The 27,841-nt window shown below is 44.5% G+C and overlaps 1 protein-coding gene across 24 annotated transcripts in view; it reads right to left on the reverse strand.

Moving 5' to 3' along the window:
• ANAPC5 (anaphase promoting complex subunit 5) overlaps positions 1-27,841 on the reverse strand; it is a 98,911-nt gene that overhangs the window by 25,843 nt on the left and 45,227 nt on the right. For 5 of the 24 annotated variants that reach the window (XR_012420785.1, XM_074008127.1, XM_074008124.1 and 2 more), the window contains exons 1-7: positions 20,573-20,850; positions 15,919-15,998; positions 15,011-15,120; positions 13,952-14,144; positions 9,376-9,442; positions 5,163-5,264; positions 3,408-3,598 (exon numbers count right to left, since the gene is read on the reverse strand). Coding sequence is in view for 15 of the 24 variants with exons in the window: in XM_005572439.4 (XP_005572496.1) it covers positions 3,408-3,598; positions 5,163-5,264; positions 9,376-9,442; positions 13,952-14,144; positions 15,011-15,120; positions 15,919-15,998; positions 20,573-20,779 (950 nt within the window). In the remaining 9 variants the exon portion in view is untranslated. Of the gene's footprint in view, positions 1-3,407; positions 3,599-5,162; positions 5,265-9,375; positions 9,443-13,951; positions 14,145-14,268; positions 15,121-15,918; positions 15,999-20,398; positions 20,851-27,841 lie in introns of those variants that run through there. The other 19 variants (XM_074008128.1, XM_074008125.1, XM_074008121.1 and 16 more) reach the window with 8 other exon arrangements.

The following is a 27,841-nucleotide window of genomic DNA, read 5'->3' on the forward strand; positions in this document are numbered from 1 at the left end:
TGGTCTCCAATTCCTGGCCTCAAGCGATCCTCCTTCTTTGGCCTCCCAAAGTGCTGGGATTATAGGCATGAGCTATAGTGCCCAGCCCAAAGCTAGTTTTAGAAAGTATTTTGGGGATTCCCACTTCTGTAATATTTTTTTCCTTTAAATGTCTGTTCAAATATTAAGTTGGCAGAGATCAAGGAGGGCTGATCTGCTACCTTTATATTTAAACAGAGATTTACAAATTTGAAGGAGTGAGTGATCTATGCATGTATCTGGAGTAAGAGTGTTACTCAGGAAAACAAGAGCAAACAAGAGCACTTTGCCATCACTTTCTAACCTCTTATCTTGGCCTATCACTACCTGAGATATTACAACTATGCTTAGCATTGTTTATTCCCTACCTCCCCTGATATAAGCTCTATAACAGGGTTTTTTTTTTCTTTTTCACTGCTGTATCCCTAGTACCTATAATAGTGCCTAGTACACAGTAAATGCTCAATAAATAACTACAAGGATTTTCAAGAAATCCTTTTAGCTAAGTGACAAAGATTTACACAGGCCCATAGATCCAGGACCAGAAACAAAGAAGGCTGGGCCTGAATAAATTAGGAATTAAGGAAAATGTACACATTAATAAAAATCTACCTTTCCTTGTTTATATTCTGTGCAATTAGCTGTCTACCCATTGATAATACTGTAAACATAGACAAATTCTGAGATGGGTGCAGTAGCTCATGCCTGTAATCCCAGCACTTTGGGAGGCCAAGGTTGGAGGATCACTTGAGACCAGGCATTCAAGAACAACCTGGGCAACATAGCAAAACCTCATCTCTATATTTTTACAAATAAAAAGAAGAAATTCTGTTCATCAAAGTATTATTTGTGGCTAGGCACAGTGGCTCACGCCTGTAATCCCAGCACTTTGAGAGGCCGAGGCAGGTGGATCACCTGAGGTCAGGAGTTTGAGACCATCCTGACCAATATGGTGAAACCCCATCTCTACTAAAAATATAAAAATTAGCCGGGCGTAGTGGCACGCACCTGTAGTCTCAGCTACTTGGGAGGCTGAGACAGGAGAATTACTTGAATCCAGGTGGCGAGGCTGCAGTTAGTTATTACAAGATATCATGGAATGTCGCAAAAATCATGGAGTTTTTTGGCGCCTTAAACATTTTTGGGTACAACCATCAATCTGATGTTTGAATACCCTTAATAACATCTTTGGTCTAGGCCGCTGCACCCCACTGATGCCTTCCTCAGAGGGTTCAATAAGGGGAAACTGTTTCCTTATAATGAGCAGAAATATTTTGTCCTTTAACTTACACTTAATTACCAGCTCTCAATCTTCTCCCGTAGCCATACCCTCGATCAATCTAAGCTCTTTTCACATGACCTTTTACTACATAAAGATGTCCAACACATGCTTGGATAAGTCATTTTTCTCCAGGCTAAACAACTCACATCCCTCCCACATTACTTATATGATATGGCTTTGAATGTCTCAACACCCTGAGACTGTTCCCCACACAAGCTTCAGCTTGTCTGTGTCCCTTTTAAAACCTGACAACTGGGTGGGCCCAGTGGTTCATGCTTGTAATCCCAGCACTTTGGAAGGCCAAGGTGGGACAATTGCTTGAAGCCAGGAGTTTGAGACCAGCCTGGGCAACATAGCAAGATGCTATCTCTATGAAAAATAATTAAAAAAAAAAAAAATTAAGGCCAGGTGCAGTGGCTCAAGCCTGTAATCCCAGCACTTTGGGAGGCCGAGACGGGTGGATCACGAGGTCAGGAGATCGAGACCATCCTGGCTAACACGGTGAAACCCTGTCTCTACTAAAAAATACAAAAAACTAACTGGGCATGGTGGCGGGCACCTGTAGTCCCAGCTACTCGGGAGGCTGAGGCAGGAGAATAGCGTAAACCCAGGAGGCGGAGCTTGCAGTGAGCTGAGATCCGGCCACTGCACTCCAGCCTGGGTGACACAGCGAGACTCCATCTCAAAAAAAAAAAAAAAAAAAAATTAGCTGGGTATTGTGGTGCATGCCTGTAGTCATAGCTAGGAGGCTGAAAGGGCTTGCTTGCTTGAGCCCAGGAGTTTCAGGTTACAGTTAGATATGATCACACCACTGCACTCCAGCCTGGGTGACTGAGTGAGACCTTGTCTCTTAAAAAAAAAAAAAAAAAAAACCTGACAACCAGAAATAAAAAGAATTCCCTAGGTGCTGCCTGACACACAGAGAAAGGGATAGACGTCTCCATTATTGAACTGTGGACACTATACTCCCATTAATACACGCTATAGTCTGTATTCAAGGATGCCTATAGCAAACACTATACTTCTCTCAACTGGTAAAAAACCACAGGGCAGGTGGGGGGGCAAAGGGATCTTTGAATTAGTAATTTCCCACCTTTTGCCATTATTTACATGATTTTATTATTTCCAAGATAATCTCCATGTTTTGAAAGTTGTTTTATCTACTTAATTCTATTTACTAAAAAATAATTGACCAATTTTCCTATTTCTATTCATTAAAAACACAGGCATATCGAGGCAACAGTATAAACCAGTGTCACCTGACTGAGCGGCCTGAATTCTATCTGAAAGCAAACGTGACTTTTAGTAATCCTATGTAGTCTTTCATCCAGCAAAGGCACAACTGCCTTCTGGCTTTTTGAAATACGAAAAATAGCTTCTGCATCCCCATTTTTACCTCCAAAAACTCCTTTAGGGACTCTCTGGCCTAATGACCTAATTTCCTTTCCACTGAACGGCCTGTTGTTCTTAGAAGTAATGAAAGAGGCCAGGCACTAAGATGGCAATGTTAAATAGTGACACTAGAGGGCAGACTATTTAGGCAGAAGGTTTTCATTAACTTTATTCCAGTGCAAAAAAGGTTCCCTCTATGGAAGTTACTGACTAGTCCAGGTTAATGAGTTTCTTTCTTTTCTTCTTTTTAAAAAATACATTTTTAAAAAACGCATCACAATTAACATTTCAGAATTCATTTCTTCCACTTCTTTTCCCTTTTCTTTTCTCCACAAAATAGCAAATCTTTTTTTTTTTTTTTTGAGACGGAGTTTCACTGTTGCCCAGGCTAGAGTACAATGGCGTGCTCTCGCTCTCAGCTCACTGCAACCTCCGCCTTCCGAGTTCAAGCCATTCTCCTACCTCAGCCTCCTGAGTAGCTGGGACTACAGGCGCCTGCCACCAGGCCTGGCTAGTTTTTGTATTTTTAGTAGAGATGGGGTTTCACCATGTTGGCCAGGCTGGTCTTGAACTCCTGACCTCACGTGATCCACCCACCTCGGCCTCCCAAAGTGCTGGCATTACAGATGTGAGCCACCGCGCCCGGCCAAATAGCAGATCTTTTATTGTTATCAGTTTCTTCAATTTGCGCAAGGACGAAAGTCTATAAACTTACTAGTGACCGAAGCGGCAGTGCAGGGCAGCAAGATTCAAAGCGGCGTATCTCAAGCTCCGGCCATAGCCCTCTTCCCCATTACTTTTGCTTTCGGCTCCAGTAAGAATCAGACGATCAAAATAATGAAGGAGACTGTGTGTTGAACTGAAAACATCTTGGACACGGAGGTTGTTTAAGTAGCTGAGATAATGCTAAAACAAGAAATAATCAATGTATTTTAAATGCTGTAAATACATCTTGTGTAAGACAACTGCAGAGAGTTCCACTGGCTACAAACACTAGTGTATACCATACCCTTGTAATAAGATGGTCATAGTTTAGCTTAATCTTCTCCCTAGAGGCAGAATAAAACAGCTTCAAGACACATTCCCCCTAGAGGGAGTCCACAAATTAAAAATGGGAGTTCCATTAGTATTTGTGTCAGTTTTATCTCAAATATACGCCATTATGTCACTGGTCACACGAGTGATAGATGAGAATACTGGGCCTTACCTAGTTCAAATATTGAGGAAAACTTAGAGTTCAGAATTAAAGATCCTAAAACCTGAATTCATATACAAATTATAAAATTAAGTTTTATTAATGTACAAGTTAAAACACACTGAGACTTACTAGCTTACTAAGTTAATTATTTTCTACTTTTTTTTTTTTTTGAGTCACCGAAACTTTCCTAACAGGCAGATCTCAGTTACTAGGAAGCAAACTAGATATATTTCTACACACAAAGTCAGATGGAAAATCCAAATACTATTTAAGAAAATTTCCCGAGTAAAAAATCCATTAAGGAATGTAATTATCAGAACTTTAAAAATAAACACTGACAAAAGAAGAGAAAGGAAAAGAGCTTTTCAGCCTCAAAACTGTCATTTGGGCTGGGCGCGATGGCTCACGCCTATAATCCCAGCACTTTGGGAGGCTGAGGAGGGTGGATCACCTGAGGTCAGGAGTTCGAGACCAGCCTGGCCAACATGGTGAAACCCCATCTCTTCTAAAAATACAAAAAATGAGCCAGCATGGTGGCAGGTGCCTGTAATCCCAGCTACTCGGGAGGCTAAGGCAGGAGAATCACTTAGAATCTGGAAGGCAGAGGTTGCAGTGAGCCAAGATCGCACCATTGCATTCCAGCACAGGTGACAAGAGCAAAACTCAGTCTCCAAAAAAAACAAACAAACAAAGTTTTTTGCATCAGTCTAGTATATTATCTCCAGTCTAAACTTTACAACATCAGGGAGATGACTGAAAGAGAACATCAAGAGTTTGAAGAAATCGCCTATGGCCCGGGGAGGGAGGGAGGAGCTTTGCAACCTATACCAAGTTGTTTGCCTGCCAAGAACATGATTTCCTTCAAGAACCTGGGCCAATGGGCTGATCCTCATTTGCAAAGCTACTCAATATAAAAAGTAGCCTTGGCTGAGCGCAGTGGCTCACGCCTGTAATCCCAACACTTTGGGAGGCCGAGGCAGGCAGATCATGAGGTCAGGAGATCAAGACCATCCTGGCCAACATGGTGAAACCCTGTCTCTACTAAAAATACAAAAATTAGCTGGGCGTGATGGCACGTGCCTGTAATCCCAGCTACTCAGGAGGCTGAGGCAGGAGAATCGCTTGAACCAGAGTCGGAGGTTGCAGTGAGTCAAGATCATGCCACTGCACTTCAGCCTGGCAAGAGTAAGACCCATTTCCAAAAACAAACAAACAAAAAAGTAGCCTTGTCATTCCTTTCTAACACAGCAACAAATTCTGGGAAAGACTCACCGCTTCAGCAAAATCAGGATTAAATTTCAACAAATTGTTTAACTCCTTCTGCAAGGAAGCTGGAGTGAGGGCCTTAGTCTCATCATTCTTTAGCAAAGAAGCCTGAAATTTAAAAATGATAACTCAGTAGAAAGAAAGGGTCAATAAACATATGAAAAGATATACTAACTAGCATCACCTGATTATTTTCTTTCCTACAGGGGTCCCTTCAGGCTCTGGCCCCTCATCTAGCCAGCCTTGGCTGGTCTCCCCTCACTCTAGGCACACTGAAGGTGGACCCTGCCACATGCTCTCCTCTTGACCATATACGAAAACACTTTCCTCTTCCAGAAACACCAAGCCTCCCACCCATCACTCCCCAGCCATATACTACCCAAGGCTGAGCAAACCCACGCCCACGCCTAGCTCATCCTCCAGGCCACCTGCTTCTGTCACCTTCTAGATGAGGTGAAATCCTAAAAGCCCCTCCATGCTCCCATAAGCCCTCTGCATTTACCCTTCCTGTAGCACTATCAAACTACAGTAAAATTGCCAATGTAACCCCACCCCAGACTGTAAGCTCCTTCCAGGCAAGTAACGTGTTTGCTTCTTTTCCAGTGCCTGTATGAGGCCTTATAGGAGCCAGGTGCCTTGCCCCAGCCCTACTTATTTGTTTCATATGGATAATATCAGCAACAATTATATAACATATGTAGAAAGTTAGCTACAAATTAAATGTTTACATTTAACTGGGTTATAGACACTTTACTCCAATTTTACCTAGATGAGTTTTTCTATAAGTAAAGTAATTTCTAAGGGCAGGGTGTGGTGGTTGATGCCTATAATCCCAAAACTCTGGGAGGTAGAGGCTGAGGCAGGAGTATTGCTTGAGCCCAGGAGTTCAAGAACAACCTGGGCAATATACTGAGACCTCATCTCTGTTTAAAAATAATTTCTTTTTTTTTTTTTTTTTTTTTTTTTTTTTTTTTTTTTGAGACGGAGTCTCGCTCTGCCGCCCAGGCTGGAGTGCAGTGGCCGGATCTCAGCTCACTGCAAGCTCCGCCTCCCGGGTCTACGCCATTCTCCTGCCTCAGCCTCCCGAGTAGCTGGGACTACAGGCGCCCGCCACCTCGCCCGGCTAGTTTTTTGTATTTTTTAGTAGAGACGGGGTTTCACTGTGTTAGCCAGGATGGTCTCGATCTCCTGACCTCGTGATCCGCCCGTCTCGGCCTCCCAAAGTGCTGGGATTACAGGCTTGAGCCACCGCGCCCGGCCTAAAAATAATTTCTTAAAAAAAAATTTTTTTAAGTAAAAATAATTTCTAATTCCATTGTTAATTTATATCATTATAGAAAATTATTGGCCAGGTGTGGTGGCTCACACTTGTAATCCCAGCACTTTGGGAGGCCAAGGCGGGCAGATCATGAGGTCAGGAGTTGGAGACCAGCCTGGCCAACACAGTGAAACCCTGTCTCTACTAAAGATACAAAAAATTAGCCGGGTGTGGTGGCACGCACCTGTAATCCCAGCTACTCGGGAGGCCGAGGCAGGAGAATCACTTGAACCCGGGAGGCAGAGGTTGCAGTGAGCTGAGATCGTGCCACTGCACTCCAGCCTGGGTGACAGGGCAAGACTGAGTCTCAAAAAAAAAAAAGAATTATTATGTAGGTGTAGTAGGGGGAAAAATTATTCCAAAAATATAGAAAACCTACAGAAGAAAACAAAAATCTTCTGCAATCCCACTACCAAGAAATAACACTACTAATACTTTAGTGTATATTATCGAGTCTTTGTTCCGTGTGTGTGTGTGTATATATATATGTTACATATCATATTCTGATTTTGTTAAAAATATGTGTGTAGGTCAGGCGCGGTGGCTCAAGCCTGTAATCCCAGCACTTTGGGAGGCCGAGACGGGCGGATCACGAGGTCAGGAGATCGAGACCATCCTGGCTAACACGGCGAAACCCCGTCTCTACTGAAAAATACAAAAAACTAGCCGGGCGAGGTGGTGGGCGCCTGTAGTCCCAGCTACTCGGGAGGCTGAGGCAGGAGAATGGCGTAAACCCGGGAGGCGGAGCTTGCAGTGAGCTGAGATCCGGCCACTGCACTCCAGCCTGGGCGACAGAGCGAGACTCCGTCTCAAAAAAAAAAAAAAAATGTGTGTATACACATTATATAAATTTACAATACACCCTGTATTGTAAACATATATTGTGTATACACATTATATTTTTAATAAACTCACAATATGTTTACAATACAGGGTGTATTCTAAATTTATATAATGTATACACACACATTATATTTTTAACAAAATCAGAATATGATCTGTAACTTTATTTCCTGTTCTTTTCATTTTATATTGTAAACTTTGTCTCATCATCAAATATGATTTCTTTCTTTTTTCTTTTTTCTTTTTTTTGAGACAGAGTCTTGCTCTGTCACCAAGGCTGGAGTGCCGTGGCACGATCTTGGCTCACTGCAACCTCTGCCTCTCAGGTTCAAGCGATTCTCTGGCTTCAGCATCCCAAGTAGCTGGGATTACAAGCGTCCACCATCACATCTGGCTGATTTTTTCTATTTTTAGTAGAGATGGTGCTTCTCCATGTTGGCCAGGCTGGTCTCAAACTCCTGACCTCAGGTGATCCACCTGCCTCTGCCTCCCAAAGTGCTGAGATTACAGGCGTGAGCCAACGCGCCTGGCCTGAAAATATGATTTCTAAACCAAATCCAAAACCTAAACTTTCACTGTCACATTTATCGTAAATGCTTTTTTCCAAAGTATTAGAGCCCAAGAACACCTTTGCTGTTTGCCTTTTAATTTTTTTAATTTTAATTTAATTTCCTTTTCAGAAGGAGTCTCGCTCTGTCGCCCAGGCTGAAGTGCAGTGGCGAAATCTTGGCTCACCGCAACCTCCGCCTCATGGGTGCAAGTGATTCTTCTGCTTCAGCCTCCAAAGTAGCTGGGACGACAGGCACATGCCACCACACCAGCTAATTTTTGTGTTTTAATAGAGCCGAGATCACACCACTGCACTCCAGCCTGGGCCACAAGAACGACACTCCATCTGGGGGGGAAAAAAAAAAAAACGCTGTGGAAGAAAACAGGTAGGAGAAGATAATTTGACTTTCAGAATAAAAATTGAAAGCATCTCCATATCAGGACTTGTTTTAGCATAATTAACAGGCAAACAGGATGGGTGTGGCGACTCATGCCTGTAATCCCAGCAATTTGGGAGGCCAAGGCAGATGGATCATTTGAGGTCAGGAGTTCGAGACCAACCTGACCCACATGGTGAAACCCCCATCAGGAGATCGAGACCACAGTGAAACCCCGTCTCTACTAAAAATACAAAAAAAATTAGCCTGGCGCAGTGGTGGGCACCTGTAGTCCCTGCTACTCAGGAGGCTGAGGCAGGAGAATGGCATGAACCCGGGAGACAGAGCTTGCAGTGAGTTGAGATCGCGCCACTGCACTCCAGCCTGGGCGACAGAGAGAGACTCCGTCTCAAAAAAATAAATAAATAGGCTGGGTGCTGTGGCTCACGCCTGTAATCCCAGCACTTAGGGAGGCCGAGACAGGCGGATCACGAGGTCAGGAGATCGAGACCATCCTGGCTAACACGGTGAAACCCCGTCTCTACTATAAATACAAAAATTAGCCGGGCGCGGTGACAAGCACCTGTAGTCCCAGCTACTCGGGAGGCTGAGGCAGGAGAATAGCGTGAACCCGGGAGGCGGAGCTTGCAGTGAGTGGAGATCACACCACTGCACTCCAGCCTGGGCGACAGAGTGAGACTCCGTCTCAAAAACATAAATAAATAAAAAATTAAATAAATAAATAAATAAAACAGAAATATTAATTGTAGAATCAAGGTAATAGGTATGGGTAATTACATACACTGTTTTTCAGGCTCTCTTTATGTTTGCAAATGTCTATAATAAAATGTTGAGAGAAGGGAAGCAAGTCTTTTAAACCACAGGGTTTTAGGCTGTTAGTCACATACCATTACTAAATGAACCTTGATTATAACTTTAATAGAAAAATAAAATCACACACAAAATAGGAAGGGGCACAGAGTTACAAGTGCTTCATTAGTGAAGCAGAGGGGACCAAGAGTAAAGGCTGACACCGATTCACTAACAAACCTATGCACATAACGGGCCTATGCCATGACACACATCACAGGACTAAAACAGAAGTTCATGAAAAACTACAGAATTCACATACCTGTTGAGAAAGAAAAAATTCTGCTTGTTTTTGGGACAGAGGCCCACTGCAAGATACCTCCTCTTCTCTGGAAAAAATAAAAAAACAAAAAGAGTAAAGAATTATACATAAGTGAAAATGATAACATTTATAAAATCAAATGGATTCTTGTATCAAAAGAGTTCAAAAAATTTAATTCTCTCCTCAGAACTAGGAAAGAAAAACTTAAAAAGTGATGTTGAGATCAATGCAGTGAGCCCAGAAAGAAGCCCTGGCATGCACGGTCAAATGGTTTTTGGCAACAGCGACAAGACCATTTGATAGGGAAAGGACAGCCTTTCCAACCAGTGATGCTGGGAAAACTGCACATCCACATGCAAAGGAATGATGGTGAGTCCTTATCTAATACCATAAACAAAAATTAACTCGCAAAGACTCAAAGACCTCAATGTGAGGCCAAAAACTATAAAACTCTTAGAAGATCTTCCTTCCACCTGCTAGTAATAAAAAATAAATAGTACATTTTTAAATTAAAAAAACTAAAAACTCTTAGAAGAAAACATAGAGTAGGCCAAGTGCAGTGGCTCACGCCTGTAATCCCAGCACTTTGGGAGGCCGAGGCAGGTGGATCACAAGGTCAAGAGATCAAGACCATCCTGACTAACATGGTGAAATTCCATCTCTACTAAAATACAAAAAATTAGCCAGGCATGGTGGTGTGCGCTTGTAGTCCCAGCTACTCAGAAGGCTGAGGCAGGAGAATCATTTGAACCTGGGAGGCGGAGGTTGCAGTGAGCCAAGATCACACCACTGCACTCCAGCCTGGGCGACAGAGCAAGACTCCATCTCAAAAAAAAAAAAAGAAAAGAAAAGATCACAAAAATTTAAAAAATTGAAATTTTCCTTTAAAAAAGAGTTTAAAAATATACGTAAGAACATCCTATAAAATAAAAAGGTTCTCTAACAAAGTAATTTCTTTTTAGACAAAGAATTATAATCATTAGTTAGATTTAAATTTAAAGAATACATTTCAGGCTGGGCGCGGTGGCTCACGCCTGTAATCCCAGCACTTTGGGAGGCCAAGACGGGCGGATCACGAGGTCAGCAGATCAAGACCATCCTGGCTAACATGGTGAAACCCCGTCTCTATTAAAAATACAAAAAACTGGCCGGGCGCGGTGGCTCAAGCCTGTAATCCCAGCACTTTGGGAGGCCGAGGCGGGCGGATCACAAGGTCAGGAGATCGAGACCACAGTGAAACCCCGTCTCTACTAAAAATACAAAAAATTAGCCGGGCGCGGTGGCGGGCGCCTGTAGTCCCAGCTACTCAGGAGGCTGAGGCAGGAGAATGGCGGGAACCCGGGAGGCGGAGCTTGCAGTGAGCCGAGATCGCGCCACTGCACTCCAGCCTGGGCAACAGCGTGAGACTCCGTCTCAAAAAAAAAAAAAAAAAAAAAAGAAAACGTTTCTTCAATTTTCATGATTAAATTCAGTTTACTAAATATGCACAATTTTCTGAAACCATGTACCTTTACAGTAAATATATTAGATTATACATAAATGACTTCTTGGAATAAGATAAAAACAAAAAGATGGAGTTAGACCTAAATAAATCAAGTTAATTTAAGAGAAAACCAATCCAAATAAGAAAAGTCTGAATTTTAACATTTCTGCAGAAGTGACACTTTGCTACTTTAAGCATATAAAGTAGCTAGAAAAAGGATTACACTGTAGCCTATAAGCATTTCTGAGGAGAAATAACTAAAAGAAAGTAGAGAATAATAACAGTTAACATTTCTAGGCATAGTTCTGAAAACTTTGTATGAATTTATCATTTAATTCTGGAACCCTCTGGGGAAGTGGTATGAGCCCCATTTTGCAGATAAAGAGCTCAAAGCACAGAAAGGGTGAGTAACTTGCCCAAGGTCTCACAGACCAAAGGCAGAGGAGCAGCAGGCAAACCTGTGGGTCTGACTGTAGAGCCAGACTCTTAACCACACACTATGTTGTCTTTCCACCAGACAAGAAGCATTTGTCAGGAAATGAGTTTTGGGGAGCAGTTAATGGTACTATTATCCTCTTGCTCCCAATATGTGCTGAACAAATCATGTAACAGTACAAAAACTACTCATAGAAAGTGCGATAAGCATTCCCCATTTATAAACAACGTCACCCCCTGCCACCCTGGGGATTACGGTAGCCTAACAACCTACAATGCAGTAAATGATAAGCTCCCAGTAAATGATAAGGTCCTCTGACCACCTCCTTAGGGCAGGAGGGGCTTACTTCTCTCAGAGCTCTGGACACTGTATCTGTTTACTTGTCAGCCTTCCTCACCAGACCACAGGCTCTTTGACACCAGGGAATATGAAATACATATCTTTTTGCCTGCAAGTACAAGTAGTTTATTTGGAAGCAATCCCAGATAATAGTAGTTGGGGAAGGAGAAGTAAAACAGCAAAAGAAAGGACAGTTAATACAAAGTGTGTTACCGGGCCAGTTACCAGTATGGGTGATAGACTTATTGATTCATCCAACATTCAGGTACAGAACACATTCTACGAGTCAGGCACTCTATTAAGCACTGGGGAAATGTGATGAAACGAGACAGAGAAGGGTCTCAGTTCTCAAGGGGTGAAGAGGCAGGGGAAATAGATAAGCAAGCAAGCTTAAGAAGGTTACTTAGTGATCAGAGGTATGGAGGAATAAAGAAATACAAAGTATTTGGGGCTGAGTGCAGTGACTCATGCCTGTAATCCCAGCATTTTGGGAGGCCAAGGCGAGTGGACTGCCTGAGATCAGGAGTTTGAGACCAGCCTGGCCAACACGGTGAAACCCTGTCTCTACTAAAAATACAAAAATATTAGCAGGTATGGTGGCAGGTACCTGTAATCCCAGCTACATGGGAGGCGGAGGTAAGAGAATCGCTTGAATCCAGGAGGTGGAGGTTGCAGTGAGTCAATAGCGCACCACTGCACTCCAGGCTGGGCGACAGCGAGACTCAAACTCAAAAAAAAAAAAAGAAAGAAAAAGAAAGTATTTGGGATAGGGGCTACCTCGTGCTCAGGGAGGCCTGTCTGAGGAAACTTGAGCTGAGATCTGAACGGTGAAAGGGAGCACACGAGGTGAAAAGCCACGGAAGAGCATTCCAGGCAACCTGAGGCAGAAACTGATTGGAGTAGTCAGGAAACTGAAGGAGAGCCAGAGCAGTCACGATGCTGAGAGGGAAGGGGAAAGTAAAGAGAAAGAGGTCAGGGAAGATCATCGGGCCGGGTTATACAGGCACTGAAGCCATGGTAAGCTGAGACTCCTCTGTAAGTTCCAAAGGGTTTGGGCAGAAAAGTGCTGGGATTTGATTAATATTCTTAGGGGCTTCCCCGGATGCTGCCTGAAGAACAGATGTAGGGAGACAGGAGTTAAGTCAAGAAGAAAACTGAAGCTAGTGCAGATTTGGTGAGCAGATTTGGTAGAGGTTTGGTGCTTAGACTCCACGGGTAGCAGTGGCCGTGCAATAAGTGAACAAGTTCCAAACATAGCAAGGAGGAAGGACTGACCGGATCTGCTGAGGGACTGGGGTGAAGGGCACGGAGGAATCAAGGACACTACTGGATTTTGGGCTTGGCCAACTAGGTGAGTAACTTCCTTACAACAGCTTCCTTAGAGACTAGCCCTTAGGAGGCATTCAGTAAATTTTCACTGAATTAATCAATTGTTACTTCACTCTGATTTAACGAACAATACCAGTCAGGGACCCAGCAGAAAGCAAAGAACACGTTCGAATTGAGTAGTCTGAGAAGAGTTTAACAAAAGATCACTTTACAAAAGTAGGGGAAAGGACAGAGAAGTCATAAGAGACAACATAGTCCCCCGCACTGGTAACAGTGGGAACCTTTCACCTGGGGCCGACAAACACTTGCTCCTAGTGACCGAACCCACTGAAGGAGTGCAGAAAGGGCAACCTGACAGAAGCTGTGACCCTACAGCCAGCTCCCCAGGACCCCCAAGGAATCCACACTCCACCTTATTCTCCCTGGCCCTTGGGATTTCCTGCCAGTGACTCCCATTGGCCAATCACAAGTCAGAGGGCAAGGGACCCACTGGTGCAGCCTTTATCAGTTAACTTCCCAGATCTGGAGGGGTAAAAAGAGCATAAGGCGGCCGGGCGCGGTGGCTCAAGCCTGTAATCCCAGCACTTTGGGAGGCCGAGACGGGCGGATCACAAGGTCAGGAGATCGAGACCAGCCTGGCTAATACGGTGAAACCCCGTCTCTACTAAAAAAATACAAAAAACTAGCCGGGTGAGGTGGCGGGCGCCTGTAGTCCCAGCTACTCGGGAGGCTGAGGCAGAAGAATGGCGTAGACCCGGGAGGCGGAGCTTGCAGTGAGCTGAGATGCGGCCACTGCACTCCAGCCTGGGCGACAGAGCGAGACTCTGTCTCAAAAAAAAAAAAAAAAAAAAAAAAAAAAAAAAAAAAAAAAAAAAAAAAAAAAAAGAGCATAAGGCAGCACATGAACTCTACATGAACAAGGACTTACTGCACTTAAAAATTATACTATTTCGCAGAAAAAGGATCCCTGTCAGAAAAAGCCAAATTACCTTACAGATACATCAAGTTCTTCTTTTTCCATTTTTCTTTCACCCTCATCTCTACTGGTCAGTTCCATATCAGCATCCTCCACTGTCTTTTTCTCACCATTCTGGAAGTACTGCTGAAGGGCAGTGTACAGTTTAAACACTTGGCTGAAAGAAAGCTTACTGTAGGCCAAGATCATGTGACGCAGAAACAAACCTACAAAATAAGACCAGAGACAAGGGGAAAGCATTAACTGACATCCAGGCTACACAACGGCAACTCCACAACGGCAACAACTGTTTGCTGCAATTCTTCCTTCAGAAGAATAAGAAAGACACACTTGCAGTTGCCATTCCCTCCTCCTGGAATGTTCTTCCCCAGTCCTTTACAAAGCTGGTTTCTTCTTATACAGGGCTCAATCTACCCACCCCACCTCCACCTGAAGGCTTCCATTTTACTTTCTTCATGGCTGTTACATTATCTGAAATGATATTTATGTGTTTACTTTTACCAACTGGCTACCCCAACCAGAGGTAATCTCCATAAGAGGAAATTCCATGTCTATCTTACACGTCCAGAGCCTGGCACATAGGAAGAGATAGAGAAACAGCTCACGCTGAATAACATAAAAATTACCATGCAAAAAAGCCAGAGGGATAGAGCATGGGATAAAGCTAATAGAAAAGCATCAAAGAAACACCATGTATGCCCTCACTTTGCATACTGTATCAGTAATGTATTTTTACTTACCTCTCTTCGTAAGTCTGGGCTGGTGACCCTCACTCACAGATGGACCATGCAGGCAAGTGATCCAGAAGACTGTGAGAGAAAGAGCTGGGAACCCCCAAAAACCCCAGGACCAGGCTCTGACTCTTACTATTGTAGACAAAACAGAAGGTGCTTTTCCATAGTTAATGATTTAAATATAGATCAAAACAGCAAGGCAATAAATACAAACTGCAACACCTCCAACATCCCCACTGAGTCTGTTCACAGATATAGCAGAGCAATGACAGACATGACTTAGAAAGCTGCTCACTTCAATGAAAATACTCTCTGCTCTTCTTAGAAGAGTTTCATACCTACTACACTTGTTTTGTGAACCTCTGGCTCAGTTCCAGAGAAAGAATCTGAAAGGTCATCAAAAAATTGTTCCATATCCTTCAACTCGCCTTCAGCCATCAGTTTGATTCTGAATGAGAAAATCGAGGTGCATATTTTAGAAAGGCCCTTTGAACAACTTCTCTCGTTTCATATTCCTCAATTATCTCGAATAATGTAGTTTACAGGCAATTCAGAGATTTGTATAAAATGGTGGCTCATAAAACAAACTTCATGATTCAAAATGTTACTCCCATATTTAGGAAAAGTATCATTGTTGTTTTCTTGATCATAAAATTTGTCAAACTATCACATCAACCAGTAAAAATGCAATTATCCGCAGTGACTGAAAAGAATAAGATGGGTAAAGAATTATAAAATTTGGGGAAAAAAGCTATAAAACAGTATGTTTAATGTTATCAATTTTTCAGCCAAGTGCAGTGGCTCACACTTGCAATCCCAGCACTTTGCAAGGTAGATGCGGACGGATTGCTTAAGCCCAGGAGCTCAAGACCAGCCTAGGCAACACAGCAAAACCCCATCTCTACTAAAACTACAAAAAATTAGCCAGGTTTGGTGGTGTATGCTTGTAGTCCCAGCTACTCGGGAGTCTGAGGTGGGAAGATCACCTGAGGTCAGGAAGTCCAGGCTGCGGTGAGCCCTGATTGTGCCACTGTACTCCAGCCTGGGCAACAGAGTGAAACCCTGTCTCCAAAAAAAACAGCTATCCATTTTTCAACAACAAAAAAAAAACCTAAGTAAAAGTTCTTGGGAAAACAACCTAGAACAATAAAGGTATCTTTTTAAAAGAATTAACTACCACATACCCTTTTGTGATTTTCGTCTACCTTGACACCTTTTCATATATAAAGAAGAAAATGAAGTTTACCTGATCTGCACTGAATTTGCCAGTTGTGGACAAGATTCTTCAATTAACTTGTAAAGTTTTGACAGTGTAATATCTGGGCCCTGTGTAAAGGGGAGATAGGGAGGTATGGATACATTTTAAAGAGCTGGAGACTGATAAAGAATTGCAAACATAAATTCATTTAATAATCACTCCAAATATGCAAATAAGGATTTTTCTATGTACCTAAAACACTAAAGTAATATTTCACATTTGCATACCATTTTTGTCTAGTCAGTGGAATGGTTTAAAATAGAAAAAAAACACAGGATTTATAGTCTGAGGATCCACTGTTCCTTCCTTCTTAATTTTGTAACCATGGCAAAATTGTGACCTCTGAGTCCTAGTTTCCTTCATCAACAAAATGGAGATAATAATCTCTCCCTTGTTTTTGGCAAAGATTAAATAAGATAATACGAAGTGCTTTGTAAACTGGAAAACACTAAACAAATACTATTTTTCACAAACATAATCTCATTTGATCTTCTCCTAAACCTTGTAACATATGCAGACATAGTATGCGCTGAAGTCTATAAAGAGTACCACGAGAGGCCAGGTGCAGTGACTCACGCCTATAATCTCAACATTTTGGGAGGCCAAAGCGGGTGGATCACCTGAGGTCAGGAGTTCAAGACCAGCCTGGACAACATGGCAAAACCCCGTCTCTACTAAAAACACAAAAATTAGCCAGGTATGGTGGCACACACCTGTAGTCCCAGCTACTACTCGGGAGGCTTAGGCAGGAGAATGACTTGAACCCGGGAGAAAGAAGTTGCAGTGAGCCAAGATCATGCCACTGCACTCCAACCTGGGCAACAGAGCAAGACTCCGCCTCCAAAAAAAAAAAAAAAAAAGAGTACCATGAGGAACAACAGTATGCAACCTCAGCTACCAAGAAGATTACAGTCTAGTTGAGATTTAAAACTAAATACAGAATCTTTTTCAGAGAATAAGGTGACTGCATATATGCCAACTTTAGATGCGGATAACCCAGCAATTGCACTTCTAGGGGAGTTATTTTGGCATGCATTGGTTGAAATGAAGAAAAACTGAAAAGAGCCTGTAAGTCCAACAGAGACTTAATTTATAATACAGAGTTGAATTATGTTGCTTTTCTTACTGTGAAATATAATGCAGCCATTAAAAAGACCAGTCAGGGCCTGGCGCAGTGGCTCATGCCTATAATACCAGCGCCTTGGGAGGCTGAAGCAGGCAGATTACTAGAGGTCAGGAGTTCAAGACCAGCCTGGCCAACATGGTGAAACTCCATGCCCAGGCTGCTCTTGAACTACTAGGCTCAAGTGATCCTCCTACCTCGGCCTCCCAAAGTCTAGGCACCCAGCCAAAAATTAACTAATTTAAGAAGTCAAACAGTTAGTAAAGGAGCTGAGGTCTGGCTGGAATGCTACTACATGAACTCTACATATATTTTGATTAAAACTGTACAGCAGGGGGCCAGGTGTGGTGGCTCATGCCTATAATCTCAGCACTTTGGGAAGCTGAGGCAGGTGGATCCCTTGAGCCCAGGAGTTCAGGACTAGCCTGAGCAACATAGGGAGACCTCATCTCTACTAAAATTTAAAAATTAGCCAGGCATGGTGGCAGGTGCCTGCAGTCCCAGCTACTTAGGAGACTGAGGTAGGAGGACAGCTTGAGCCCGGGAAGTGGAGGCCATGGTAAGCTATGATCACGCCACGGCACTCCAGCCCAGATGACTGAGGGAGTGAGATCTCACCACTCTAAAAAAAATTTGAAAAACACAGGCCGGGCGCAGTGGCTCAAGCCTGTAATCCCAGCACTTTGGAAGGCCAAGGCAGGCAGATCACGAGGTCAGGAGATCGAGGTCATCCTGGCTAACACGGTGAAACCCCGTCTCTACTAAAAAATACAAAAAATTAGCAGGGCGTCATGGCGGGCACCTGTAGTCCCAGCTACTCGGGAGGCTGAGGCAGGAGAATGGCATGAACCCGGGAAGCGGAGGTTGCAGTGAGCCGAGATTGTGTCACTGCACTCCGGCCTGGGCGACAGAGCGAGACTCAGTCTCAATTTAAAAAAAAAAAATTAATTAATTAAAAAAATAAATTTAAAAATAAAAAATTAAATCACTGTATAGTAGTTAGCCAGTTTAAAAACCAGAAAGGAGAATTCTAAACAGCAAAAAACAGCATGAGCAGGAAGGTGAGAGTTAAGAGACCAGAATGACTGTTTTTTTCTTTTTTTTTTTTTTGAGACGGATGCCCAGGTTGGAGTGCAGTGATATGATCTCGGCTCACTGCAACCTCTGCCTCCTGGGTTCAAATGATTCTTCTGCCTCAGCCTCCCGAGTAGCTGGGACTATAGGTGCACACCACAATGCCCAGATAATTTTTTTGTATTTTTAGTAGAGATGGGGTTTCACCATGTTGGCTAGGCTGGTCTCGAACTCCTGACTTCAAGTGATTCGCCCACCTCAACCTCCCAAAGTGCTGGGATTACAGGTATAAGCCATCGCATTCAGCCTTTTATTTACCAAAATTTTAGTATCCTAACTTTAACAATGGAGGGAAATGCATTTATAATAATAGCAAACGTGGCTAGCCCTGGGAACTATAAGTTATAAAGACGCGCCTTTTATTTAACTGGGTAAGTCTCTTAACGGTCGTGTCCTCAGTTCTCCCCTCCTCCCATTCCCCTCACCCACAAATACAAGTGATAATTTTTTTTTAAATCCTTTATAAACTATACTAAGGAATATAAATGCAACTCTAGATACTAATTTTATTAAGTTTATCTCTTAAGATCCCATAATATGGAGGCCCAGGAACCCAGATCTGTTTCTGCCATCAGTATTACTCAACAGATAATGCTTATCCATCAAGACACAGCTTCACACTTTCTGTAAGAAATCCTCGGGCCAGGCGCAGTGGCTCATGCCTGTAATTCCAGCACTTTGGGAGGCCGAGGCAGTCGGATCACGAGGTCCGGAGATCGGGACCACCCTGGCTAACACAGGTGAAACTCTGTCTCTACTAAAAACACAAAAAAATTAGCTGGGCATGGTGGCGGGAGCCTGTAGTCCCAGCTACTCAGGAGGCTGAGGCAGGAGAATGGCGTGAACCCGGGAAGCGGAGCTTGCAGTGAGCCGAGATCACACCACTGCACTCCAGCCTGGGCGACAGAGCGAGACTCCGTTTCAAAAAAAAAAAAAAAAGCGTCTCCATTCACCTCAGTGCACTCATTTACCTCTATCGCATTTCATTAATTTTACAAAAAACTACTTAGACTTTTCAGGAGGCTTCGGGAATGTACTGCTAAACAAAAATAGAACTAAGTACTGCGCTCGTGGAGGTTACTGTCTAATGGGGGAGAAGGCTGTCAATCACGTAACCATGAATATAAATCGAAAAGCCACAACTGCTATACGGGAAGATATATGCCCTATGTGAACACACTAAAATGAAAATACTAGTAACACTGAGCATTTATTACATATAGTAACAGTTTCTACTACTGTTCCCATTTTACAGACAGAAAACTGAGATCCAAATGAATTAAGGAACTTAAGTATCTGAGCTAGACCTGTGTCTGCAAAATGAAATAACACATGACAACTGGGCGCAGTGGCTCACACTTGTAATCCCAATACTCTGGGAGACCAGGCGGGAGGATCGCTTGAGTCCAGGAGTTCAAGACCAGCCTGGGTAACATGGCAAAACCCTGTCTCTACAAAAAAATATTTAAAAAATTAGCTGGGCGTGGTGGCCCGCTCCTGTACTCCCAGCTGCTTGGGAGGCTGAGGTGGGAGGATCACTTGAGCCTGAGAGGTCAAGGCTGCAGTGAGCCGAGATCACACTACTGCACTCCAGCCTGGGCGACAAAGCGAGACCCTGTCTCAAAAAATAACTTAAAACAAATTTTAAGCGAAGTGCTTGGCACACAGTTAAGTATTCAATCAATGCTCGTCCTTGGCTTTACGCCTTTTTTTTTGTTTGTTTTTTTCTGAAATGGAGTCTTGCACTGTCGCCCAAGCTGGCGACATCTCGCCAAGTGGCGCGATCTCGGCTCACTGCAACCTGCGCCCCCCAGGTTCTAGCGATCTCTGCTGCCTCAGCCTCCCGAGTAGCTGAGATTACAGGTGCCCGCCACCACATCCGGCTAATTTTTTGTGTTTTTAGTAGAGACGGGGTTTCACTACGTTGGTCAGGCTGGTCTCTGAACTCCTAACCTCGTGATCCACCCGCCTGGCCCTCCCAAAGTGCTGGGATTACAGGCGTGAGCCACCGCGCCCGGCCCGGTTTTATGGCATTTTTACTATTTATTACGGTCCTCTAGGACAGGGAGCCTGTATGACTTATCCCTGTGTCTCCAACGCTCCATTTTACAGAAGACACAGGATCTGAGATTCTAACTCTCAGCTAATAAATACTGGAGCCAGACATGAACTTGCAAAAATAAATAAATGCATGCAAAGCGCCTGGCCCACCGTAAACGCTCAGTACGCGTTAGCTAGCGGTAGTAGCTATCTTTATTTCTTCACGTTCCCCCAGGCAGGGGGAGTATCTGATGGACACACGTGTCTTCAAGCCCAGGGTTCCGCACAGAGCAGATGCTCAGTGAAAGTTTGCTGCACGAACAGGAGCCAGCGGTCGCCTCTCACCTGCAGCAGGGGCAGGAGCAGCTGGTTGAGCCTCCGCCGCTCCATGAGGCTGACGGCGCCCTCGCCTGTGCGGCTCATCTCGTTCAGCAGCACCAGCACAGCGATCTTGTACGGCGTCACCCAGTCCTTGATGCCGAACACATTGGCGTGCACCACCCCATTGGTCATCATGGGATTGAAGTAGAGGCTCTCGTGGACGCTGGCCATGGCGGCCCGAGACTAAGTCCCGGGCCCGCGGCGCGCTGCCGCCAGTTTTCACCACAGGGCACAACACTACCGGGTCTACATCTCCGCCCGCCCCCACAGTATCCCAGGAAACAGGCATCCGCGTGCTCGCGGCATGTTGTTAACCAATCAGAGCAGTAGATCAGTGCACATGGGATGGCCTCAGCCAATCAGAATGTACAAGAGTGCGGCGCAGGTTGCACCCAAAGACTGATTCCCTACAGAAACTCTTGCCGAGTGGGAGCAGGTTCCCAGGCGACGTGGACAGGGATCGGATGGAAGGCAAAGTTGATGCTTGGGGTCCGGGCCGAAGGAACTGAGGAGCTCCCCATGTGGTTTTGTTGTTGTTGTTGTTGAGACGATATCTCGCTATGTTTCCAAGGCAGGAGGGCAGTGGTTATTCATAGGCGCCATCAAAGAAGTACTGCACCCTTCCAAATCCTGGGCTCGAGCGATCCTGCCGCCTCACCCTCCCGAGCTGCTGGGACTACAGGCATCGCGCCTGGCTTATTCTTGTAATTTGAAAATAGTTCAAATTCAATGTTTAAATGATTGTTTAAAAGTAACGAAATTAAATTTGCACCGTTAAAGTATGTATTTAATTCATTATGTTACTTTTAAACTCAAATGTTTAGGAGTTTCATTTAACTCTGTCTTTAAAGACAGGAACATGAGATTTTTCTTCAGCGTTTCACAACAAATGCCCTTTGTAGACAGCCAGGTCAGGTTGCCAGTGGTCATGTATCCTTACGTGAAATAGAAGATAAACAATATCACCTCCCTATGGTGAGTCGGTTTCCTACCTAATAAACTACAAAATCTGTACTCTGCATTTCTTTTTTTTTTTTTTTTTTTTTTTTTTTTTTTTTTGAGACGGAGCCTTGCTCTGTCGCCCAGCCTGGAGTGCAATGGCTTGATCTCGGCTCACTACAACCTCTGCCTCCCGAGTTCAAGCAATTCTCCTGCCTCAGCTTCCTGAGTAGCTGGGACTACAGGAGCGCACCACCACGCCCGGCTAATTTTTGTATTGTTTGTAGTGATGCGGTTTCACCATGTTGGCCAGGCTAGTCTCGAACTGGTTGGTCTTGAACTCCTGACCTCAGGTGATCTGCCCACCTCGGCCTCCCTAAGTGCTGGGATTACAGGCATGAGCCACCGCGCCTGGCCGCATGGCTAATTTTTTTTGTATTTTTTGTAGACACGAGGTCTCACTGTGTTGTCCAGGCTGGTCTCAAACTCCTGGACTCAAGCGATCCTCCTGCCTCAGCCTCCCAAATTGCTAGGATTAAAGGCATGGACCACGGCATCCAGCCTCATGCCTGGTTTTTGTTTTCTCAATCGCTGTTTGTTTAATAATGAATGAATATGCATTATTCACAAAAACAAAAAAGAAGGCAGATGCGTATAAGCTAAATAATGCTATCGAAAAAGAAGACATTGATCTCTTAAAATACAAGCTAACTTACCTATCTTGAGAACTCTGTGTGTTTTAGTTACCATACATAATTATTGTATAACTATCTTTTATTTGTGAAAGGAGAAGCTGGCTTTTGCCAGGAATTTAATATTTACTTAACCTCTTTCTTTGCCTTGGTTTATTTTTATGCCTCACTCCATTAATGAAAAAGCATACTTACAATCTCCCAGCTCTTTAGGATATTTTTGCATATGTGTATACCATAAATAAGGTTTGACAAAGGGTCTGTGGAATAAACTGGTATTCAACCTTAAAATCCTGAGTAGGGGCCTGGCGCGGTGGCTCACGCCTGTAATCCCAGCACTTTGGGAGGCCGAGGCAGCTGGATCATGAGATCAGGAGATCAAGACCATCCTGGCTAACACGGTGAACCCCCGTCTCTACTAAAAAATACAGAAAAAAATTAGCCGGGCGTGATGGCGGGCGCCTGTAGTCACAGCTACTTGGGAGGCTGAGGCAGGAGAATGGCGTCAACCTGGGAGGCGGAGCTTGCAGTGAGCCGATATCGCGCCACTGCACTCTAGCCTGGGCAACACAGCCAGACTCCATCTCAAAAAAAAAAAAAAAAGAAAAGAAAAAGAAAAAAAATTATGAGTAGGAACACTTAATGAATGGAAAGAGGAAAGTAATTTTACAAAATCCTAAGTAACAATCTTACTCTAAATTGGTAAGACTTTCAAGCCATTGATTCATTTATTCGATAACTCTGTGCTAAGCTCCTACTATATTTAGGGCACTGTTCTAGGTGCTGGGGACCAAAAGGGATGAATTTCTAAACCAGAAGTTGCAAACTGAAGTTGTAATCTAAACTAAATGTGGCTCATTAGATATATTTTATTTGCCTTGCATGGTGTTTACCAACACTTAAAAAATAGGATATTTCTGCCAACAAAGAACTACATTTCCAGCTTCACTTGAAAAATTAGAAAATTTGGTAACTTGATTTATTCCCAGATGGTACCAACTGACTGGATATGCACAGCATTAGCTGCCTTTGGCCAGGCACAGTGGCTCACTGCCTGTAATCCCAACATTTTGGGAGGCTAAGGCAGGCAGATCGCTTGAGGTCAGGAGTTCAAGACCAGCCTGGCCAACATGGTGAAACCTTGTCTCTACTAAAAATACAAAAACTAGCCAGGCATGGTGGCGGGTGCCTGTAATCCCAGCTACTCGGGAGGCTGAGGCAGGAGGATCAGTTGAACCAAGGAGCCAGAGGTTGTAGTGAGCTGAGATCATGCTACTGTACTCCAGCCTGGGCAACAGAGCAAAAACTCCATCTCAAAACTAAATAAATAAATAGGCTGAGGGTGGTGGCTCACACCTATAATCCCAGCACTTTGGGAGGCCAAGGTGGGTGGATCACTTTGAGGCCAGGAGTTCGACACATGCCTGGCCAACATGGTGAAACCCCATCTCTACTAAAAATACAAAATTTAGCTCGGCATGATGGTGGGTGCCTGTAATCCCAGCTACTCTGGAGGCTGAGGCCGGAGGATGCCTTGAGCCCTGGAGTTCAAGGCTGCAGTGACCTATAATTACCACTGCACTCTAGCCTGGGTGACAGAGTGAGACTCTGTCTTATAAATAAATAAATAAGCCACCTTTATTTAGGGCATGCCGTTTCCAACTCACTACAATCGTCATCAATCATTATTGGGTTGTTTTGTTTTGTTTTGTTTTGTTTTGTTTTGAGACAGAGTCTCGCTCTGTCACCCAGGCTGGAGTGCAGTGGCCGGATCTCAGCTCACTGCAAGCTCCGCCTCCCGGGTTCATGCCATTCTCCTGCCTCAGCCTCCCGAGTAGCTGGGACTACAGGCGCCTGCCACCTCGCCCGGCTAAGTTTTTGTATTTTTAGTAGAGACGGGGTTTCACTGTGTTAACCAGGATGGTCTCGATCTCCTGACCTCGTGATCCGCCCGTCTCGGCCTCCCAAAGTGCTGGGATTACAGGCTTGAGCCACCGCGCCCGGCCTTGTTTTGTTTTGTTTCTTGGAGCCAGGGTCTCACTCTGTGGCCCAGGCTGGAGTGCAGTGGCATGATCACAGCTCACTGCAGCCTCCACCTCCTGCGCTCAAGTGATCCTCCCACCTCGGCCTCCCAAGTAGCTGGGACCACAGGCATGCACCACCACATGTGGCTAATTTTTAATTTTTTTGTAGAGAGAGAGTCTCGCTGTGTTGTCCAGGCTGGTCTGTAACTCCTGGGCTCACAAAATCCTCCCACCTCCGTCTCCCAAAATGCTGGGATTACAGGTGCCAGCCATCCTGCCTGCCCTAGACTTTTCTCTTTGTACATATCTGATTTTAAGAATGTGGGTAGGCTGGGCGCCATGGCTCACACCTGTAATCCCAACAATTTGGGAGGCTGAGTCAGATGGATCACCTGAGGTCAGGAGTTCGAGACCAGCCTGACCAACATGGCGAAACCTTTTCTACTAAAAATACAAAATTAGCCGGGCATGGTGGCGCATACCTGTAATCCCAGCTGCTTGGGAGGCTGAGGCAGGAGAATCGCTTGAACCCAGTAGGCAGAGAATGCAGTGAGCCAAGATCATGCCATCGCACTGCAGCCTAGGCAACAAGAGCGAAACTCCTTCTCAGAAAAGAAAAAAAAAAAAAAAAAAGAACATGGCTAAATATCAAAACTCTGAAAAGATCTGAACTATTTTGGACTTACTCCATCATCTTAGAGATCATGTGACCATTTTCATAGCACTTCATTCAAGCTTCATTTATTATATGTATGATTTTATATCTATGACTTACATAATTAACTGCGTCCTCTGAGGGACTGTCATAGGCAGGGAGCAGGTTTGCTTTTTTAAAAAAATCTTTGCATCCTTAGTTTCTGACACATTTAGTATAGGCTCAATTATTGTCAATATGCCTTTGAGTCAACTGTGCTGCAAAGCCTTGACATTCACTCAACAAATATATTTGAGTACATACTATATGCCAGTCATTGTGCTAAGTCCGTGCAGGTACAGCAGTGAATATACAAACTAGGTGCTTGACCTCATGGAGGAAAACAATTGTCATAAGAACTACCCAAGGCTGGACACAGTGGCTTATGCCTGTAATCCCAGCACCTGGGAGGCCGAGGGTTGGAGGATTGCTTGAGCCCAGGAGTTTAAGACCAGCCTGAACAACATGATAAGACCCCGTGTCTACAAGAAATTAAAAAAAAAAAAAAATAGCCAGGCATGGTGGTGGGTGCTTGTAGTCTCAGTTACTTAGGAGGCTGAGGTGGGAGAATCACTTGAGTCCAGGAGGTCAAGGCTGCGGTGAGCTGTGAGCATGCCACTGTACTCCAGCCTGGGTGACAGTGAGACATTGTATCAAAACCAAAGAAAGAGAGGGAAAGAGCTAGAGAGAAGGAAGGAGGGAGGGAGGGGAAAGAAGAAAGAAAAGAAAGAAGGAAAGAAATAAAGAAAAAGACAGAGTGAAGGAAAGAGAGAGGGAGAGAAAGAAAGAAAAAGAACGGAGGGAGGGAGGGAAGAAAAGAAAGAGGCCTGGGTGCAGTGGCTCATGCCTGTAATCCCTACACTTCGGGAGGCCGAGGCGGGTGGATCACCTGAGGTTAGGAATTCGAGACCAGCCTGGCCAACATGATAAAACCCTATCTCTACTAAAAATACAAAAAATTAGCTGAGCATGGTGGCGTGTGCCTGTAATCCCAACTACTCAGGAGGCTGAGGCAGGAGAATTGCTTGAACCCAAGAGGCAGAGGTTGCAGTGAGCCAAGATCACTCCACTGTACTCCAGCCTGGGCGACAGAGCGAGACTCCGTCTCAAAAAAAAAAAAAAAAAGAAAAAGAAAAGAAAGATAATGAAGGGAAGGAAGAAAGAAAAGAAAGAAACTAGCCAGAAGTCCCTTTGATGAAACAGTCTCTGTCTCCAGGAGACTTGAGGAGGACCTGCCATTACAGGTGAGTGCTTAGCTGCTATAAATGGTATTCCTTACACCAACATTTCAAAGCAGCACTCCAAGGTCATAAAGGAAGCAGGGCTTTGTAACTTGCAGTGGACTTTGGTTTATTTATTTATTTTTTTTATTTTATTTTATTTTATTTTTTTTGAGACGGAGTCTCGCTTTATCCCCCGGGCTGGAGTGCAGTGGCCGGATGCTCCGCCTCCCGGGTTTACGCCATTCTCCTGCCTCAGCCTCCCAAGTAGCTGGGACTACAGGTGCCCGCCACCTCGCCCGGCTAATTTTTTGTATTTTTTAGTAGAGACGGGGTTTCACCGGGTTAGCCAGGATGGTCTAGATCTCCTGACCTCGTGATCCGCCCGTCTCAGCCTCCCAAAGTGCTGGGATTACAGGCTTGAGCCACCGCGCCCGGCCTATTTATTTTTATTTATTTAGTTTGCCCAGCATACTCTACTGTCCTCCCCATAAATGTGCTGTTTTTCATTTGCATGAAGTTGTAGAACATGTCCGTCTGCATACAGGGACAGGCGTGGAGCCCTAGTAGAGCTAATCAGCCCTCCTCTGGGGTTGCACTGTGGACTCTAGAGAAAGAGGAGCTCCCTTTCTCCTGAGGTTGCTAAGCAAGGCTTAGGTGGCATATTCTTTGCTGCCTGTAGAGAAGGAGAACAAGGCCAATCTGCAAAGAGAAACAGAATCAAGCATAAAGAGAAAAACCATGATTCAAGAATATTTGTGATCGACGCGACAAAAGAGCTACCCTGGGAATCAGAACCCCCAGGTTCTAGTGTTGGCCTTGAAACCAGCTCTGTAATTCAAGCAACAACCTAGTTTTCTCTCTTGGGTTAATCGCCTTTGCAATGAAAGGTCTGTACTAGATGATGTGTTAAGTCGTCTGCAGTGCTAAAATTCTGACTTGTTACTCCTTATTTTTATTTAAATTTTTTTTTTCTTTTTGAGACGGAGTCTCGCTCTGTCACCCAGGCTGGAGTGCAGTGGCACAATCTCAGCTCACTGCAAGCTCCGCCTCCCGGGATCACGCCATTCTCCTGCCTCAGCCTCCAGAGTAGCTGGGATTACAGGTGCCCGCCACCACGCCTGGCTAGTTTCTTTTTGTATTTTTAGTAGAGACGGGGTTTCACCATGTTAGCCAGGATGGTCTCGATCTCCTGACCTCATGATCCGCCCGCCTTGGCCTCCCAAAGTGCTGGGATTACAGGCGTGAGCCGCCGTGCTCTGCCTAAAAATGTTTTAAAAATAAAAAGTCAGCCAGTGGCCGGACGCAGTGGCTCATGCCTGTGATCCCAACAATTTGGGAGACCGAGGCAGGTAGATCACTTGAGCTCAGGAGTTAGAGACCAGCCTGGGTAACATGGTGAGACCCCATCTCTACTAAAAATACAAAAAATTAATCAGGCATGGTGGTGCATGCCTGTAGTCCCAGCTACTCAGGAGGCTGAGGTGGGAGGATTACTTGAGCCCGGGAGGCGGAAGTTGCAGGGAGCCACGATCACACCACTGCATTCCACATCCTGGGTGACAGAGTGAGACCTCATCTCAAAAAAAAGAAGAAATTAATGTTGGCCAAGCACTGTGGCTCATACCTGTAATCCCAACACTTTGGGAGGCCAAGGCAAGAGG

Source organism: Macaca fascicularis, chromosome 11, assembly GCF_037993035.2.
Source record: "Macaca fascicularis isolate 582-1 chromosome 11, T2T-MFA8v1.1".
NCBI lineage: Eukaryota > Metazoa > Chordata > Mammalia > Primates > Cercopithecidae > Macaca > Macaca fascicularis.